Here is a 20,674-nt window from a genome sequence, read left to right on the forward strand (position 1 = left end):
CGGGGCAGCATTGACCTAGAAAAATGGTGCAATGGAGTACATTCATCACAGTCTTCACCCCACCGTCTCCTCAGCTGTCTTCATCTCTGCTTTCAGTGGAAACCCCTGTCTTCTTCAGCAGGAGGCCAGGCCATCGCTCACTGTCACTGTCACATTCAGCTGCTCCTTTAAACACCCTCTTTTATCCGCCCATCCACTTAAACCGTTTTTTTTTTTTTTATCTTTATGATTAACTCCATTCATCATTCATATTCATCCATCAATTCTCTTCGATATCTCTTCATAAATCTTTCTTCAACCAAATTACAAAAAAACTTTAACCTCCGTTCTCTTCTCCTCTCACTTATTCATAAAAGAATCGATATCAGTTAATTATTTACAACCGTTTTCTGCTAAGTTAATGTTTTGACGTGGGAAATGACCTGGAAAATGATCACATAGCTGGAAGGTAATGAAGGAGATGAAGATGGAGAGGTTGATAAAGGAGTAAATGCTGCTTTATTTAAAGAAGGTGGTTAATGGTGCTTTCGATTGACTGATGATCCGGCGGGGGCAGTAACTAAAACACGGCATTAAAAAGAGCTCCATTACATTATTTGTGTGACAACAGGCGATCGACTTCGATGCACGTTTAGTGTGTGTAACACCACGATGGGAAAAGACTCAGCCGGGAAAGATTATTTAATGTTGATACTTTATTTGGTGCTCATGGTCACACTGAAGTAAAACAAGAACAAGGCTGTAGCTACAATCGAGGACACCGACATAATTTCTTGATAATGTATCTGGAAATTTGTTTTTGAAGGCTGGTTTTTCTTTTTTCCTTACAAAAAAAATAAATAATAATGTATAAAAAACAAACAAACAGAGGTTTAGCATGTCTCCCTTGAATTTTATCCTTGCATTTGGTAATAAAAAGGTAAAGAAATTAACTGTTTTTTGATGGCTGGCGAAAGTCTTCTCGGGGGGTTTCACTGGGGTAATTTGTTCTCTAAAATCCTGACCAAGGCCCTGACCAACATCAAAGTTTTCAAGGTCTCTCATTCATGCGTCGCTCTCGTTAATCATGTGGAAGAATTGAGGCACAGTTTTGTAAGATCAAAGAATTTTCTTCCGAGGTAGACAGACTGCTCCATCCGACTTTCACTGTATTTCGTCAGACCTGTAGAGTATCGATCGAAGCCAAATTGTTTAATTGTGTTCCAGCCATCACGGCTACGCTGCCTTCTGTACAAAACAGAGAAGGATAAAGGGAGGTCTATCATTCACTTTCCCAGATGCTTTCATCCAGCGCCAATGCCATCAACCCCTATCTCTGCAGTTTATTGATTTGTAATTTAGCGGCCATTATGTTTTGCTGTTTGGATTTCTTGGTTGAGAATGAGCTCACGTGTTGAAATACATCTAGCAGCTGTGTGTGCTCTCAGGTCAAAGGACTGTAAATTCCTCCCTCTTTCAATCCTCTTTTGTACGATTGTCTCTCCCGTGATTACTCCCCTGTTCTTTCCCCTCTCCTGGGATTTCTCTCGCCCTCATCTTTTGTTCCTCATCGTTCGTCTTCGTCTGCGTTCACTCTCTTGTCTCACTCCTCTCCTCCTGCAGGCTCACCTCATGGCTTTGGAGGCAGAGCTGTCCCGTATCCAGGAAGTGAGCAGCCACCAAAGGAAACGCATCGCAGAGATTCTCAACGGGCTGATGAAGGACCTGAGTGAGTTCAGCAGCATCGTCGGAAACAGAGACATCAGGCTGGTGAGTCGGGCAGAAAACTCAATTTGGATATTGTGTCTTTGACCAAAAAACTTGATGTCTGTGATGAAATGTGAGACATTTTTCATATTTCTCAGTGTTTCAAACTTCTCTACCTAAATATTTGAATCCCCACATTCCCCTTTAATCCAAATCAGAACTATTTTGGCACAATCGATGCAATTTCCATTAAAATAATCAAACCATCCCATCAAATTTACTTATGACTGAGTTTCCACGTTGCAGATGCTTTAAATAATATTAGGTAACTGCTGACATCACTACAAAATCCATTATTAAAGGCAGACTGTGCAGGATGTGTCAGTTGCTGTTTCTAACACCATTTAAAGCTGGCGCCTCCTCCTGAGGGGTGAAAGTAACAGAAATCAAATTATACAAATGGAGGCGATCAAAGTGTATGTGAAATGAAAAACAGAGGGGTAAAAATGCATTTGAAATGAAGAATTGATTTACAAATTATCAAGTAATTTAATTTAAAGCCGATGTGATTTAAAAGCCGTGAGTCATGTTCTATCAGTTACTGTGTTTACTACGTTCATCGTTCATCAGTCGCAACACAAAAAATGTAATTTGCCATTTAAGGTAAATGTCCTCAAGGGAGACAGTAACAAAACATAACTGACAAACATGGACGTGATGAAAATGCAGGTTTTCGTGTGAATTCGACCAAAGTGCAGGCTTCATCCTGAGACCGGCCTGCCTCTCTGCTCCGAGTGTATATTTGTCCTTTGCACTTAACTGTCAAACAGACACGCCGCTCTTTATCGCAGAGTGAGAGCGCAGGAGACAGATATAGACAGCGACGTATCCTGTTCGCTACATTTTGTTCTAGGCTGACACTCAGAAACATGCCGAACACAGCAAACTACTAAGAAAATAATAAAGGATATGGGCAGAGACGAACCTGTTGGGACCTGTCGGGTTTATACAAAAAATTTTGAAATTATTTTCAGGTTCAGGCGGAGTTCAGTCACATCGATTCACCACAGTAGTTACTGCCTGGATGTAACTTCAGTTCTGTATGAGTACGTGCGTAACCACAGATATAAAATACATGTATAGAGTTTTTTTTTATTATAAATCTAGAACAAGGCCTTTTCACGGTCATCAAGGCTGTAAATGTCTGTAATCAGGGTAAACTGACAAGCTGTAACCATGGTGACAACTAGGTGACAGGATAACACACATTCATTGCTTCATCTTACATTAACTGTGTCAGGCTCGAGTCGGGTTCGGACATAAAAACAGAACACTTGTTCGGGGTCAGGCTCGATTACTACTCCCTCAAACAGAAACATGTTGTCCTAGTCACTTTCTACTGCAGATACAGACACTGCCACACACTTCTAGTGGGTTGTAAGTGATGTTTGAGAGGTATGACTCTATACATTGTTTGTCTTTCCTTAGGAAAATCCTGCGTAGTATAACCTCTATGAGGCTAATCTTTTGTGTATTTATTGTCACAATAACCTACGCTCAACGCTGTGATTGTTTGTGTTGTGGTCGAGTGTGTGAAAACTAATTAGAAAGCCAGCAGGGAAGTCGCTGAAAGTAATGGATAAAGGATTTACGTGCAAAAAAGCCATCCGGTTTAAAATCCATTCAAAGGAACACATGACAGGTGGTGTTGCTGAGTGTCGAGCTCATCTGATGGAGCTGTGGGTGTGGGTGCACCAAGGAAGCGTCGCTAAAGCTTCATCACACTGTGAAATATTAAAACCAAAGACAGAGTGGAACATTTAAAATGTCTTCTGCATCATTTTATACGAGTTTCTGTCTAATTCAGCTTGACATATTTGGCATCTGTGGAAATTTAGGCATCATGATGAGCATTTAAAACTGATTTCCCAGCATACATTATATAATATACTGAGAATATGCGTTTGCCTTGACTACCAAGCTTTATGTATAGCATCTGAGGATAGCTGATAGGAACATCTGCCGATATATCTTGCCTGTAATATTTAGCTTAATTTTGATATGCAGACATATAGTTCATCCTCCTCAGTTCATTTCAGGGCATCTGAGTCACCGCGTCCGCTAAGTGATGCTGTTAACTTAATAGATGTGCATACAAAATGGCAGAAATAGTTTCCAGGATGGCTTCCTCCCTCTTTACCTTCCCAGCGGTCTTTAAATCATCCCCGCTCAATCTCAACCAGACGTCTCTGCTGCTCTCCTGACTATCTCTCCTCCCCTCTGCCTCATTTATCTCCAGCCCATGGAGATCACTGGTGTGATCGAGGAGGAGTTCACAGTGGCTCGCCTCTACATCAGTAAAATAAAGTCAGAGGTGAAGTCCATGGTGAAGCGCTGCCGCCACCTGGAAAGCCTCCAGACGGAGTGTCACCGCAAGATGGAGGAGACGGGCAGAGAGCTGTCTTCATGTCACCTCCTTGTTTCACAGGTATGGAGGAAACATCTGGAAACATCTGGTGCAGGAAACATTTCTGTCGATCTGCTAATCCAGTGGGAAATGTTGAGAATTTTGATGTGGAAAAATCACGACAACAGTAACTGAAACCTCCTCGTCCCAAAGTACTATCACAACAAACAACAAGTGAGTGACGTTTCGAGCAGACGCCTCCTCATCAGCGTAATTAACGTCACACATACTTGTGCAGCTTTTGTCTGATGTTAATTTACTCTGATGAAGCAGTGTGCTTGAAACGTCAATCAGCTGTTTGTGGCAGTAACACATTTTTTGCATCAGAAGCTTTTAGTGTGTCCTTATGAAATTATGAAAGCACTGTGTGCTTTGTGTTGTGAGTTTTTCTGTCTTTGGTATTTTAATTAAATTCCCTCAGGAACATAAACATTCAATACAGCCTTTATCAAATCCACTCCACAGTCAGTGCAAAGCACATTTTATTCTTGCTGTTGTCTTTGGTAGAGGTCTTTGCTCATCAATATACTTTCTGCATCTGAGACGCTGTGTTCTGACTTTCAGCATGAGGCAAAGATCCGCTCTCTAACGGACTACATGCAGAATGTGGAGCTGAAGAAGAGACAACTGGAGGACAGCTACGACTCTCTGAGCGAGGAGCTGGCTAAAGTCCAAGCTCAAGGTAGACTAATGTACATTTATATCATGATCATCACAATTCAAGTAAGACAGTAGGTTTCTCAATTAGACTTCAGTTAAACACAAAGATGAAATAACTTGTTAACAAATAAGGCTAAAAGTCTACAGCCAGTGTCCTTTAACGACCTCATTGATCATGTTGTTAACAGGCGTTCACTAGTTGTGTCTGTTGCTGTGCACAAAAATACTCATACTTAATCTAAGCTTTGACCCAGGCTGTTTAAGCAAGGGGAATTTACTATTTATTTAACAATTTATTTAATTTTACGGGCGTTACAGGTCAGACATTATGTGAAATGAAAAAGTCCGGCCCCTTGGCACTTTCTTTTCAAATCTGCCCTTTCTAAAATAAAGTAGTTGAATAAGTCTGCACTAGACGACCGTAGCAACTGATGTATAATCTCAGCGTGCTGCTGAAAAATACTTTGACTTTCTGGAAATACACAGTCAGGTTGACCATGCAGCACATTTGTAACAGTACATGAATCAAGCTTTTGGTGATCTAGTGATCTAACACAACCCGAGGTTCAAGGATCAATAATGCATAAACACGGTCAGGGCAGTACATATAAAATGTACAGTTCTGTATTTGTAATAAAAGTCTTTGCCCCAGGCTCAGGTTGAGATATTTTACCTACGTGATCGAAATGACAAACCAGGAGCAAAGAGTTTAACATTTATGCAATCTCCAAGGTGAAGGAGGGGAAAACATCAATATGGTCGGACGAGCAAAACAACAGATTTATGGTTGATAAATCTGGCATAACACAAAGCTCCAGGAGCAGATCCAATCAACATGTTCAAACAGTCAACAAAAACAGATCTTTGCTCGATAAATACAAAAATACTGCAGGTTTCAAGCAGAAAATTAGTCCAACTGAAGCACTTTTTTCAGATGGCATTCGTCAGGAGTGACTGAAAAAATAAATAATGATGTTCCGAGTGCTGTGTGACATTTTTACTCCGCGAGCAGTTAAGGACAATAGTTAGATTGATCTGCATCGTGAATCTTGCTTAATTGCAGACTTGAGATGTCAAAGTCAAATATAAGGTTAATGTTCTCACAGTCAAACAAAATCATGACTAGAATAAGTAAAATATATAAAAGAAAAAAAGCCTGTCACTGAATTTCACCTCCACCAAACCCAAATTGAGAGGAACAGCCTCCTCGCTTCGAACTATTTTATTGGCTTCAGTGAAAGTTTCAGTCTGTGCCAGAGGCCTTTCTATCCTGTCAAGGAAAAGAAAAACAACAGTAAACACCGATGAACAGCTTGGGCTCCTAAATATTTCACTGCAGCAGCACAAATAGATTAATGGTACTTTTTAAATTTGTGCGAGGTCCAGCTAACTGCAGATACTCCCAGGACACTGACACGATGCACAAATCAGGCCAAAGGCAATGCAAGTCATTCTTCCTGAGGAGTCCCACTGAACTGCATTAAATAAACGGTGGATTTAAAGGTAAGTAAATCAATTGTGGCCATGCTCCGCACCCGAGCCAGGCGGTCCTCGAGTCGTTGCAGAAGTGGATAAATACAAAGTGCTGCGGGTCATGTCGATCACACAGTCTTGTTTGGGAGCGAGAGCTCCGTAATGTCATCATCGGACACGAGGAACAGCAGTGTGTTAAAAACAGATCGGACCGGCTTGACACAATAGCTGCCACTTTCAATAATAGACATTATTACACCCAAGGCACGACTTATATCACGCTGACCTCACTGTCAACATCAAGCGGCGGTGCTGCTGTGCTGTCAAAGTCGGGTCACTGTCACCTCGTTCTACATCAGTGCGTTTTTACTCTTTTGTCTGCCTGATTTTCTTCTTCCTCTTCCTCTTCCTCTTCCTCTTCCTTTTTTCTCTTTCTGTCTCGGGTACTGTCACTGTCACTCACTTTCTGTCTTTTCAACAACATTGTGTGTTTCAGAGAGCATGTCAAAGGTGACAGGAGGGGAGAATCACACGTCCGTCCAGGATTCCTGTGATATTAAGGTAAAAATGGCTACAGTGAGAGCAGCTTAGTGTAAGGACCTTTTATCACGACCTCAGCACTTAGCTGACCTCAGGTTTGTGTGTGTGTGTGTGTGTTAGACTGCAACGAGTGTGCATGCATGTGTCAATGTATTGTGTTTGTGCTTGTACAGTACTTTTGATCATGAATGCAAGTCTTTTTGCATGTAAACCAGCGCTGCAGCAAACATATTTTTATTTTGGTATGATTTTTCGATTTAAGGAATAGATATTTTTGGAAATACTCTCATTCACGTTCTTCTTGAGAGTAAATAAATGGCAGACACCCTCATGTCTGTATAATATATGAAGCTGGAGTTAGCAGCAACTTAGCTTAGGTTAGCATAAAGACTTGAAACTGCTAGCCAGACTCTGTCCAAAGGTAACAACAGTATAATCTGAAAATAACAGTCTGCTGTTTGACATGGAGTAAATCTGCATGAGGTCAAAATAGTTTAATAGTAGAAGTACTTCTGCTTAGCTTCTGCATTGTGTGGCTCATAGAAACTTCTGGTTAAGCCCTCCTCTAACTTGATGGGAATAAAACGGGGGATTAACTTCCTGGAGTTTCCACTAGTTTCCTAGCAACTGGTGCCAGCTCAGAAACTGTTTGACATATAACGACCCTTAAAACCGGAATTATACCTTTTTTATGCAATGATCTTTGTATGGATTAAGCAAGCAAGATATGAAGTGTTAATTAGTGAGCTTCAGAGGTGCTGGAAGGCAGTTTTTGACTCTTTCCCTCAGTTTCTAGTCGTTATGCCAAAGTAAACTAATTGGCAGCTGGCTCCTTCTACATATTAGCTCTTGGCAAGAAAGCAAATAAGTGTACTGTATCTCACAAAACTTTTTTTTTTTTTTTTTTTTTGATCTCTTCAAATAGCTTATATCAAATACAGATACAAAGATATTCAATTTACATTTAATAAGAAGCAGCAAATCCTCATATTTGAGATTCTGTAAACAGCATTTGGCTTTTTTCTTAGATTAATTACTTTCAAGAAGTTGTTTCAGCACTAACTGCACTCATCTGCTATTAGGCATCTGTTGCCTCCACGTTCCCATCGCATACAGTGCACACAGCATACTAAAGACGGCGGCTTCATTATAGTTTGCACAGAGATCTGGCAAAAAAGAAAGCATACTGGAATGCTGCCAGGCCTCAGGTCAGATAGGTTGTGGTTATTAGATGAAACACAACTTTATTCAGGAAAGAATACAGATGAAGCACAAAAGTATGTTTGGGAGGTCTGGAGGTCGGGGGGCCCTGAGGATGTTACACTCTTTGCCCAGCTGCAAGTATTTGTTTTTATCTGCCTGTATTTGTTCACATGTTCATAAATGTATTTTTGCATCTCAGTGAGCGCCACACTCTTGTCTCACTTTGTACTCTTTCAGTCTGCTGTGTCTACTGCATGAGCTCAATGCCCATGAGGCCCTCTGTGTCCACATGTGCACTGATGTGTGTAATTGTACCCTCCCTTGTTATTTTGTCATTTTGTTTTCCCTTTGTTGCCCCCTCTTGGTACCTTCTCTCGCCCCTCTCTCATTATACATGTATGTCTGTCACCCCCTCTTGTTGCCCGTACCTCAGAGGGCTCTGGAGCAGCAGATGGAGTCACACCGTGAGGCGCACAGCAAACAGCTTGGCCGCCTGCGAGACGAGATCAACGAGAAGCAGAAGATCATCGACGACTTGACTGAGTCAGTGCTTCATTGCGATTCTTCCCCTTGTCTGACACACTAAGTCAGGGTTTCTAGATTAGGAGTGTACACTTAACTGACGTAGAAGTACAAACAGAAAGGTACAGGTGTATTTTAAAGCAATGCACCAAAGTATAAAAACAATGTCATGGAAAAGCTGTCCGTGTGCTCAAATCTGAAATGTAATTCTCCCCTTAGAGGCAGTGTGGAAATGCTAAAATTGGGGATACATGGTCTCAGTCGTTGAGTTCTCTAAAAAGCTTAAGCCCCGCTCTCGCTGGAAGAGGGTCTGAAATCGGTATGTGTGGGTGGCTGACATAGTGAGGGAACTGCAGCGTAGGAGGATTTCAGAGTCAAGATGCTGCTAAACCACAGCATGAGGAGCCACTGGGCTAGTTTGGGCTCCTATAAAAGAAGCGCTCCTCGGGGGCCTCGTTTTGAAGATTTTCTGTGCCAGGCATGACCGTCTTGAAGCAGAGAGCAGCTCGAGGGACTAAAGTACATTTCCCAGCTGGTCTGGGAGTGTCTGGTAACACCCAGGGAGCAGCTGCAGAGAATTATGAATGAAAAGACATTTGGGGCTGCTCTGCTTGTCCTGCTGGCGTAGCCTGATTTGGATAAGGAGCTTTAAAAATGGATGGATGGATGTCAGTGAGGTAGAAAACATTTGAAATAGGAGCACAGTGGCCCTCAAGATTGTTGAAGCGGAGAAGGAAAAGTGGGTGCATGTAATAAATGTTCTGCCAAGAATCGAGGACATCAAAATCTCTAAAATGGTTCAAATTTAAGGAGCAGGAGCAGAATGTGTGTGAAAAGTGTGCAGCTTTTTGCCAGATTCTGGTTGTATGTGCACCTTAATGGGACACTTTCATGCTTCGGTTTCACCTTGGGCCAATCAACTCCCCCTGTCATCAGCCAAAATACCTGTCTTACTAGCACGGCTCTAAAATAAATCTTTACTCTGCATGAAGAAATGGTGCCTCTTCATCATTTTTGCTGCCGGCGCTTTAAAAGTCTGTGCACGCCACTGACTGAGCCAGAGCCTTACACCGCATAGTCAGGGGGGAAAAAAAATGTCTTCTGCTCATGTGACAGTGAGGTGATTATCGGGCTGCTCCGAGGAAAAACAAACCCTGTCAATACAAGCAATTAATCCTGTTAAATGGCGTTTTTCTAACCCTGCTGTCCTGTAACATCTCTTGTTCAATCAGGAGAGACAAGTGAATGCAGTGAAGATAATATTTATCCCGGCAGATGATATGTGATAATTGAGTCTTATTAGAAAGTCCCCGGTGCCTCGTATGCGTCTCCCAGCATGAAAATCAACCTATGGATTTCAGACAGTCATGGTGGCTGATGATTCATCCAAGACTGACAGGCTGATGAAATGATGAATCTGGGAAGACTGGGCGGAGATGGGGAGGTAGAGGGTGTGTGCAAAACAGCAGCATGAATGATCTTAAGGCACAGAGAGAATCATATTTTTAAAAAAAGTCAGCAGAAAGATGACGGCTAACAATGCAGGTGAATTGCTGTGCTATTGGATGTGACAAGCTGATGTGAGTATTAACGACGGCAGACACAGAGGCAGGCACGAAAACATAATAAAAAGTGAGCTTTAATGATGAAGTCCAAAATCCAAAAAGCAAACAACAAAAGGCAGACAAGGGAAGGTCAAGGAAAAAACTAGAGAGAAATACAAAACTGCAGACAAACCAGAAGCCACGGAGAACAAAGCAGGAACACAAAGGACACATGAGGACCGGGGGAACAGGCACAGACAGAGACTCAGACAAACCAACAGAGTAAGGGGAAAACATAAGGATATAATCTACTAAATAAAACAGACAAATAACCACAAACCCAAACCTTAACACTTGTTTAGTCTAAATGTCAAAAAATGTGGGAAATGCTTATCTCGATTTTCCAGAGTCCAAAGTCTCCAAATTGCTTTCTTCAGTCCAAAACCCCCAAAACTCCTCTTTTACTTTCATAAATGAAAAGGAAAAGCAGCAAATCCTCACATTTAAGAAGCTGGAACGAGCTGTTTGAGACTTTAGCTTGAAAAATTACTGATCCGTTTAACTGATTTTCAAAATTGTCTGCAATTAACTTTCTTTCGATCGACTAATTGATTAATTGACTCTAACGGGCTCTGAGTAATAGAAGTTGAATCAATATTAAGGTCGTGAGAGTTTATAAAGTCATATTCAAGCTGGCCAGATTATATTCATCGTATTACATCCATATTTAATTCTTTGACTTCAAAAACAAAGTGTTTATTTCAGTCAGAATATTTTGAACCTATTTTGTTTCAGTTGTAACCAGAAGCAGCAGCTTGAGTTGGAGCAACTCCACTGTGACTACGAGTGTCTCAGGAGCCAAGAGCATCACAAGAGCCGGCAGCTGGAGGAACTGACGTGAGTCTCTGTTTTACTGTCCTGGCCGGCTTTCAAACACTTCACCATATGGAGGCCTGAAGGCGAGCTGCCTCTTTTGATTCACGTCTTCCATTCCTCTCTGTCATTTGTCTTACTTTTGTCTATTTATTTTCCTCTCGCTCTACAGCTCTGACTGTCATCTTGTTTACAGTATGTGTGTCTCTCTCTCTGTGGAGTATACACTCATACATGTTGAGGCTAAAATTACCTCAGTGTTAACCCTTTAAACCCCCTCTGTCTCTCCTGGTCTCTTTCTATGTAAATCTTTTTCAATTTGCATGATTGAGTTTTGGGATAAGGTAGCAGCTGTCTGCTAATAGGCTCTTTTTTGGACTGACCTTTGCAGCGAATTGCATCAGATTGGCAGATGGGTAACAGCCCACGAGTGGGACAGTCTGCCCATGCTGCGTTTGTTCTCTTTCATGAATTATTCTTGCATGAATGTGTTATTTATCAGGGGCAAAGAGAATATTCAGTTTAGATTTTATGTCTGCCTGCCTGACTTTATTGATCCATCCGTAGATTTCTCCATGAGCGGCACGAGCAGTCAAAACAGGACCTCAAAGGGCTGGAGGAGACTGTTGTAAGTCATCATTTTTTTTCACGATTGAATTGTCTCCCTCAGAGGCCACTGATCCACTAAATACTCTGTAACTGCTGTAACTGCACGATTTTCTCTCTCCGTCTCTCCTCTCATACCGAAGGCTCGTGAGCTGCATACCCTGCACAACCTCCGCAGGCTTTTTGTTCAAGACCTCACGACTCGAGTTAGAAAAGTAAGATGGACACGAAAAGCACTTTCTTAGCCAGGTTGTATGGAAACAGTGTTTGCGATGGCAGTGTCTTTTAAAATTAGAGTTTTAGGTTACGCTTTGTATTCTTGGTTTATCATTAATTAGTTAGGTAATAGGTAATAAGACCCTTATAAGATGTTTCTTAACAATGTTATGTGTTAACAAGACTGCAAATGTTGATAATAGCATCATAAACAAGGTTCAAGGTAATTTATTAGTTTATATACAAATATACATATAAAACTTGTGCATCTTTTGAATCTGCGTCGAGGAGAATGTAAACAGCAGCAAACAAGATGGCGATGATAATATGGTCGACAACTTCACATCCACAGTTCGACATCTGGGAAACTGTCCATGCACTTTGACTGTGAGCGCCAAGCATCAATGTTATAAACACAGAGTCCGCCTCTCCTCGTCCCGCTGTAGTCCTGCGCTCTGTGGCCTCGAACAGCTGCAACAGCTTGATCCGAGATGTTGTGGTCTCTGACAACAGTCTCTGATTTCCCGTTATAAATATACTGTATGTAGTCGTAATAACTAATGCTGACTACAAGGACCTTAATATAATGCATTACCAAGTTTTCTAAAAGATGTCCTCTGTTTCGTTCGACAGCATGCAGGGATGGAGCCTGATGATAGCGGGGGATATATCACCCAGAAGCAGAAGATTTCCTTTCTTGAAAACAACCTGGAGCAGCTTACAAAGGTTCACAAACAGGTAACAATAAGCAGCAGCTGACATAAACAATACATTATAGAGAGGGAGACAGCATTTCTTTCAAAATTAAGATAAATAATCTGGTTTTCTTTGGGTCCTGAAGCCTGATTCTCGCTGTGTGGTGGCGCAGCACGACACAGTGCTGCACCACGAATGAGAGGAGGACAAAGAGAGCAAGCCGAATTAAAATACAGAGCAGCGTGCGCCGTTTGTCACCGCTCTCCTATGGGCAAAAGTAATGCTCGCACCATCAATCATCTCACCAGAGCAACTTCACATGAAATTCTCCTTGAAAACGGAGCAGCGTGAGGTGTTAAACCCCTCTGCCGCCAGGGAAAGGAAGACGCGCATGAAACACATTCGATAAACACAAATGAATCCATCATGCATGTACGCACAAGCACGCTGAGTCTTCCCCCTCTCTCCACTTGACAAACAAGCTCTCAGAAGCGACCTTGTACTCAAAACGACTGGACACAAAACACACACGCTCTTCACATCTTTCTTTAATACTCCTAAATGGACTGAAGCAGTGGACTAAGTGTTGATGTGCTGAATGTTCTGCAGACTGGCACAAATACTCCGGCTGGCAGATTGGTGAGAGCTGCACTGCAGCAGTTTGTCAGGCAGAAAAACCAATCCTAAAGTGGCTGCTGCTGGGATTCTCCATCCCATCCACCACCTGCTGATACTGTGGGAATGGAAGATGAAAGTCATGGTCATAAATCAGCAAACTCCCAGTGGAAAGTGATAAGGCTCCCAAAGATAGGCCGTGGACAGTGCACCAGGACTATGTATGAGTTCCTTAGTCCCTGTACGGATGTCGTAATCGCTTCCTGTCTATCCATCCATCTGCACACGCACACACACACAGCTGTTGTGTGTTCTCTTATAACATCACTTACCTCCTTTGGGAAACCCATCATCTATTTATTGTTTTTCTTTCAGAATTACTCTGCACCAAACAATAAACTAGAGCTGCCAAGCCTCCGATTGTTCTATTGTTATTCCCACAATCCTTTGCCTGCTTTGCTCTGTTAGATAACTTCACCCTGTTTGCTAAACCCTCAGGTCTACTCAGTATCTCTGCAGGGTGTGGATTAGTTTGCATGATCACGTAGCAGCAGAGTCTCAGTGTTTAAGCTGCTCAGTCATTGGATTTTCACATTTACCTTTCCCACTTAGATGAGACATGCTGTGTGCAGCAATTTTCTTTCATCTCTGGGTTGAGTTGGCATGTGTCTCCCTGTGTCCGGGTTCCCTCCGGATGCTCTGGCTTAGTCTCAGGGTCCAACTACATGCAGGTTCAGTTAAATGGCGACTCAAATTGTGTGAATGTGGGCAGAAAGGGTTGACTGTCTCTGTGCTCAGCCTGTGATGAGCTGCCGACCTGTCTGTACATCCTGCATCTCGAACACTGTCAGCTAGGATTGGCTCCAGCCCCCTTTGACCCTCAACAGGATAAGCGGTTAAAGATACCAGATGGAGGAAAATCTCTACATTGATTTTGCCTCATGAGTATATCCATCAACAAACAAGACTATTATCTAGAAGCGGCTATCGTCGTGATTTACATCATGTGCCATGGGGTTGACGTTTGTCCTAACTGATGTTACTGCGCCTAAGCTGCTTTTTAGTCCTTTGCAGAGATCAGACTATTATGTGATCAGTAATGCAACTCAAGCCTTGTAGGAGGTGTTTTGTTGGTTAAAGCTGCTGTAAGTGATATATTTTTTAGTAAGATTAGTGTTAAATAACTCCATATTCCAACAGTAATCGCTGTTACAGTGTTTGGTCAATAACTCGTGTCTCTCCTCCCCCCTGCTCATGCAGCAAAAGAGAAAATACATTTTCTGCCCACCTCTATACAATCAGGACAGTGAGTCCCATAAAGAGGCGGTCCTGTCTGCTCGTGAACGCACGGAGAGCAGGACCATCCTGTTCGCAGCTTTGTCTGGTGATTACTGCTCTGTGTTCATGTGGTGAAGGAGGGAGGAGGGAGAGGGTTGCCAAGTGCAGAACGGACAGGAAGTCAGCCAAAACAACACTTACAGCAGCTTTTAAATGTCAATAAAGTAACATGTATTAAAAGAAGGGAATCGCTTTATCAGTTCAGGTCTTTTTTTGTCTTGGATTAAATGCACCATTCAATTTTATGAGGAGAAGACACAGCACTGAAATTGATAAAAGTGGTTGGTTGGTTTGTTGGTTTGTTATGCTGCGTCTTCACTGACTGGATGGTCCCATAGAGAAACTCAGGGAAAACGCTGCTCTTTAATGGAAGTGGGACAGTTAACCGGACCTGCATTTACCAAACCAATCAGTTAGTCGCCATTCTTAAGGTGTTTCTCGTGCAAAACCTATAAAAAATATTCTCTAAAAACATTTCTGATAAAACATAAATTTCACCTTTGTGTAGGTTGTCGTTGTTGTCCCTTGTGGCAATTGGGGGACAAAATTAGGGGACAAAACTCCCTCTACAACTGCCATCCTCACCAACTGTCAAGTACCAGTGTATGTTTTCCACTCTCCGGCGTAAGGGGGCAGTCATGAGCCCAGTTTGGATTCACACTAGAAAACCTTTCAGTTCAATGTTCAGATGTGTGATTACTGACAATTTCCAGCTGAATCTTTTGGTTTTAAAAGAGAAAAGACTTCAAGAATGAAGACTAACTTCTAACAAATGCAACTCCAAGACAAGTTTAGAGTCTATGAACAGTTAATCAATAACACTTACCTTCGTTTGCTTTAGCTCGATAGCTAAAAGCGGAAAACCCATCCAAACCTTGCAAAATGCTGCAGCAACTGTTAGAAGACTTTAGCTTTACATTGTACAGATGTAAGTGGAGGACACAGTATTTTCATGATGAGAATTACTGTGCTGGCCCTCACTGGTGTACACTAGTTGTATGAACTACTCTGTAGCTTTTTCAGGGGAGTAAATCTGTGAGTATTTGAGGTAGTCAGGCATGTTTCCTGGACACAAAAGGCAGTATAGGTCGTCTTTTCCCATCAGATCACACTTGACTCTTCTCCGTTCCACCTCACTGCACCTATTTGGCTCTAACTGACAGACATGTTCCAGTTCAAACCAACAGGGTTAGTGGCCACTTTCCTACTCCCACTGTTTACTGTACTCAGTATTGTTGTACTTGGCAGAAAAATAAAATACAACACAGGAGCAAACAACATACCGAGGTCTTAAAAATGGTACTTGTAGCAATATAAAAGGATTTAAGTTCCTCATAAATTGTACTGTGATAAGGTTTTCCCTGACAGAAATATAATATATATTATATATGAATGTAACGTTTCTTTAAATACTGCTTCTCATCAAAATCCCTTGTATATAAGAGGTTATGTCACAAGGTCACTGACTTGTCAGTTAATCCTTGGGTATACTGTGTGTTTGTGTGTGTGTGTGTGTGTGTGTGACAGCTGGTACGTGACAATGCAGATCTTCGCTGCGAGCTTCCAAAGCTGGAGAAACGTCTTCGATCTACAGCTGAGCGAGTTAAGGCGCTGGAGGGTGCACTGAAGGAGGCAAAGGAGGGGGCCATGAAGGACCGCCACCGCTACCAGCAGGAAGTGGAGCGCATTAAAGATGTGATGAGGGCTCGCAATCCGTTCCGCCGGCCCCATGCTGCACAGATAGGTAACACATGCACCTCGCTCACAGATTCAGCTGTTTCAAAACAAGTGAGGAGCCACCGGCAGCGATCTACAAGCTGCATTACACGACTGCATGTGTCATTTGAATAAGAGCTGCGTAATCGGATAAAGTGAAAACAAAGCAGTGTCCTGTAATCTGTAGGTAGGCAGAGATCCATTGCATCCATCCATTAACATTTGATCTGTGGGTATTAACATGCAATATCCCAGTGCTTTTATTACATTCAGGTTCAGGACATCGATTGCTTTCTCATAATTCAGTGCTTAATCATATCACACACACAACTGTTGTCTACGAGCCCCTCCCGTCTGATTTTATATAATGGTTTTTTTTTTAAGTACTTCTCAAAACAGTCCATGTAGTCACTTCAGTAATTTAATGTGCAGCACAACACCTGCAAAAACACCCAACTCATCTTTCCAAATTAGGTAAATTCATGAACCAGTGAATCTCAATTTATCTTCCTCATTTCCTGAACAGAGGCAGTACATGTCTCAGAAAATGTGCTCGCATGAGTCCAAAGAAATTCCGTTTATTTTATTATATGTAAATTTAATTATCGCATTTCTCAGTGGTAATGTCTATTTTCCTCTACAGCACAGTGAAAGATATCCATCAAAATGGGGGTCATTGACTCCCATTTTAAACAAAGTGTATTTCTCCAGAATATAAACAACATAGTTGCAGTAATTGTGAAATTCTAGGCTGATACCAAGACCGGTGTTTAAAATAACAATTTGTTCCTGATAGCCGATGTCAATACTGATGAAGAAGAATCTTCATTAGAAAAAAAAGTGACTACATTATTACATGAGATCACAGCCATCTCCGAACTTTTTGTCCCAATACTAACTGCACTAAAAGTGGACAGGAATGATTGGAACTGGGGTACAATGATCTGCAGCTTTTAAGGGTGCAAATGCCTCTTTGCCCATTTCCTACCTCCTTAGTCACGGCACCTTTCCTTCGACAGCACCCATCTTAGAACTCAGCCTTCATTTTCTATTGCCTAGTTTTGTGACCTCATCTTGCATTCATCAGAAATCTGTGGTCTCCAGGACCACATTTTGCCATGATAACACACACAGACACACAAACTGAAAACATTACCAGCCGACGCTTTCACAGCTGCTAATAACTGGTTTCAAAGTCATTCAGCTCTGTACAATTTTGATCACATTTTTTTTTAAATAACTGCTTCAATAGCCTCTTTTGCCTGCTATACAGCCTCCTTACTTAATTATAAGATTTTTTCAGTACAAAGCCTTGTACAAGCATATGGCAGGGATGATACGAGCCAACAGCCCATGAATGTGACAGCACAAAAATGATATCACATATCAGATGGAGCACAACGAGGCGAATATACAGCCAATATATTGGTGCATAGGAACTTTTGTAGAAATCAAACCATGTAAAATGTAAATCCTCTTCATCGTTTCACAGTTTAGGCTGCACGTTAACACTCTTGTCTATCTGGCCACACCATTTCATCTGCTTTGTCCTTGCATTTCACCATGAGAAAAATGGTGCAGCCATCTCTTTCTCTTACGTCTCTGCAGTGTGATTTCCTCACAGGAAACATCCATGGTTGAATTTGTTTCCCTCATGCTTCATCATCTGTCATCTCCTTCCCTCCTGTTACCAGAACAGCACATATCCCTACACCTCCTCCTCATGCATGACCGAGCTGTGAGACAGGTTTTTTCAGCCTTAATCTTATTCCTTATTCAAGAGCTAAAAATACCAAAGACCCTGTTTCATCACTGTGGAAAACGTAGACATGTTTGAGGGCAACATATGTTTGATACCATCAACTGTGGCTATATTTACAAGCAGACCAAAATGCTTAACATTATGAAACATATACATTGAATAAATAGCCAACATATATACACTCGTGATGATTGGCATAAATATTTCTCATGTACGGATTTACATAATGAGCTCACTCTTCTGAGAGAAATACAATGCATTAGAAAAGCAGTGTAATCCATTTTCATCACCAAGACTCACTTCATCACTGTGTCAAAAGGAGATAATTGCACTTAGACATTCAAATTCTGTGTGAAAGAAATGGAAGACGCATATGCTGCTGTGAGAAAATGAGCTATTGATTCAGAAGTGCCTCTAGAATAATGATTTTCATTTGAGGATCAAATCAAAGCACCAGAGAATAACTGGGATATTGTGGTGTATATTAAAGTCCGACAGATATCGCATTCAGTCATCTCTTTTTGTAATTAAAATAACATGTTCGTAATTGTATTGTTCATAGCTTTTATCATTTAAAGTAAGAAAAAATGTCTGGGGAAATAACGGAAATGTTCCTTGTCGTCTCAGCCGTCTGGAGAGGTGTGCCTGAGTCTGTGTTTTGATTGACAGCAGCTGACAGGCTGCCAGAGTACCAGTGTTATGCTGCAGGGAACGAGACACAAAGTAAACAAACATACATTGTACCCTGCATGTTATAGTCAGACAGTGTGTTGCGAGTCACCAGCATATTAATCATAGTTTCTCAAAGTGCAGCTCCGTGGGCCAGTGGCGGCCCTCAGGGACATTTTTTGACATGAAATGCCTGCGTTAGTATTAACTTCAGTATACAAGCATCCCTAAAAAACATCTGTCTACTGGTTGCATGGCAACTAGTGGCACCGTAGTAGTGTTGCTGGAATTACGTTCTGTCGTGAGTGCTAGTGCTGTTAGCTAAACTTAGTGTTTTCTGTGTACAACTTGGCAGCCTAATGTGGAAATGAAATGGAAAAGCCACCATGAAACAAACAACGTATTGTTAAAGAGGCTCTGTCGAACTTCTGTGTTGTGCTGGAGGCCGGTCGTTATTTTATTTTAGCAGACTCCATTTCTTAACTAACGATAGATACTGTTGCACTGACACAAGTTACACGAAAACGGGCATTTAGTCACACATGCTTTGGACTGTCCCGAGTCCTTCGCGTCTTATTTTTCATGTCACGTTATAATCCGCTCACATATGGCCAATAAAAAGGAGATAAACGCGTGTAAATCGCTACACATTGTGACATAGAGCCTTTTTAAGGAGAAAAGGAGCTTTCAAGAAAAACAGATCAACTCTTAAAGGAATTTAATGTAAAACAATCAATCGCAAATCCTACATCAAGTTCAGTGGATATCCTGAGCAGCCCATAATCACATGCTGGCTCCCTGAATTGTCACTTTGTCATCAGAACTTATAAAGCTCCTGATCCAAAAGGGTGTTCTCAGCGCACTTTTCGCTGAGTGTTTGTTTGGTTGGTCAACAAGCTATAGTACAGGACCAGATGTGTGTTTATGTTAGTAAGTTAATCCACATTTCAACTGCAGGAACTTTCCCCGGGGATGAGGAACCTTCGGAGGAACTCGGTGTGTTTCCACCACAGGGACTAAGTTCTCAAATAAAGCTGGCGGTTTGTAAGACTGGAGAAACCAGCAGGAGCAAGCTCAAAGTATCCAACCGAAAAATCCCAGCCCCTCCCTTCAGGCCTCTCTTCAGAGGCACTCCTCTGAAACACATGAATGCGCACTGCCTGACTGCACTGATACCGACTATAAAAATATGGTTTCTGATTTTTCCTTCAGGAGAACAGAGGACGAGTCATTTACAGAGCAGATGTGTGTGTTATAGTTGAGTTAAATTGTATTATTTTGTACTAAAGTCAGTTTAGCACTATCCGTTGGGCGCAAAATATATTTTTCTCTTTTCTGGATGAATAGATCAATCAATAGATCCATTCTGTTTCTGTCTCACTTTCAGCCAAGCCTATCCGTCCCGGCCACTACCCGATGTGCTCTCCCACCAACCCCTTCTTCATCCGAGGCTTCAGCGATCACCCCGTTGCCTTCTGCAAAGCTGGTTTCCACAACAGCAACAACCGGGAAGCAGCTGCTCCTGCTGCTCCTGCTGCTCCTGCTGCTCCCGCTGCTCCTGCTGCTCCTGCTGCTCCTGCTGCTCCTGCAACACCAGAGAGTGAGCCCCGGCTACCCGAGACCAACTCCAACCAGAACAGCCCCACCAAACACCACGACTCCCAAAGCAACGACTCACACGACAACGACACTCCGGACAACATGTGAGTCAACCCAGTTACATCATCGAGTGATTGACTGCAGGTGACTCTGGTGACCACAGCTATGAACATATTGTAAAAGTCTGGACTACTCTTAACTTACTTTTCTGATGCTTTCAAACGCTTCTCGAATTCCTGACCTCGGAGATAGTAGTATGAAGGTCCACTTACCAGCTTTTTCCGGTGCTTTTACCCACAGCAAACTTTCTTAACTTTAAAGTAGTAGTATGACCATTTTAGCTTAACTCAAGGTCATCTTGCTAGCCTTTATTCTTGTGCTTTCAACCATAGCTCCCATTCTTGATCTTCGAGATCGTAGAGTGACCTTACTAGCCTTTTTTCGGTGCTTTCGCCTGCATCTCATTATCTCGATTTTAAAACAGGAGCA

General features: G+C 42.0%; 1 protein-coding gene across 2 annotated transcripts in view; it reads left to right on the forward strand.

The window, feature by feature from the left end:
- The window catches only part of kif5ab (kinesin family member 5A, b), a 76,156-nt gene that overhangs the window by 44,120 nt on the left and 11,362 nt on the right, over positions 1-20,674 (forward strand). For both annotated transcript variants that reach the window (XM_084349559.1, XM_084349560.1), the window contains exons 15-25: positions 1,603-1,749; positions 3,986-4,174; positions 4,718-4,835; positions 6,783-6,847; positions 8,463-8,572; positions 10,891-10,992; positions 11,536-11,596; positions 11,718-11,789; positions 12,424-12,528; positions 15,967-16,183; positions 19,974-20,289. In XM_084349559.1, the coding sequence (XP_084205685.1) occupies positions 1,603-1,749; positions 3,986-4,174; positions 4,718-4,835; positions 6,783-6,847; positions 8,463-8,572; positions 10,891-10,992; positions 11,536-11,596; positions 11,718-11,789; positions 12,424-12,528; positions 15,967-16,183; positions 19,974-20,289 (1,502 nt within the window). The remainder of the gene's footprint in view (positions 1-1,602; positions 1,750-3,985; positions 4,175-4,717; positions 4,836-6,782; positions 6,848-8,462; positions 8,573-10,890; positions 10,993-11,535; positions 11,597-11,717; positions 11,790-12,423; positions 12,529-15,966; positions 16,184-19,973; positions 20,290-20,674) is intronic.

This window comes from Pagrus pagrus (genome assembly GCF_965226575.1).
Source record: "Pagrus pagrus genome assembly, chromosome: 3".
Classification (NCBI taxonomy): Eukaryota; Metazoa; Chordata; class Actinopteri; order Spariformes; family Sparidae; genus Pagrus; species Pagrus pagrus.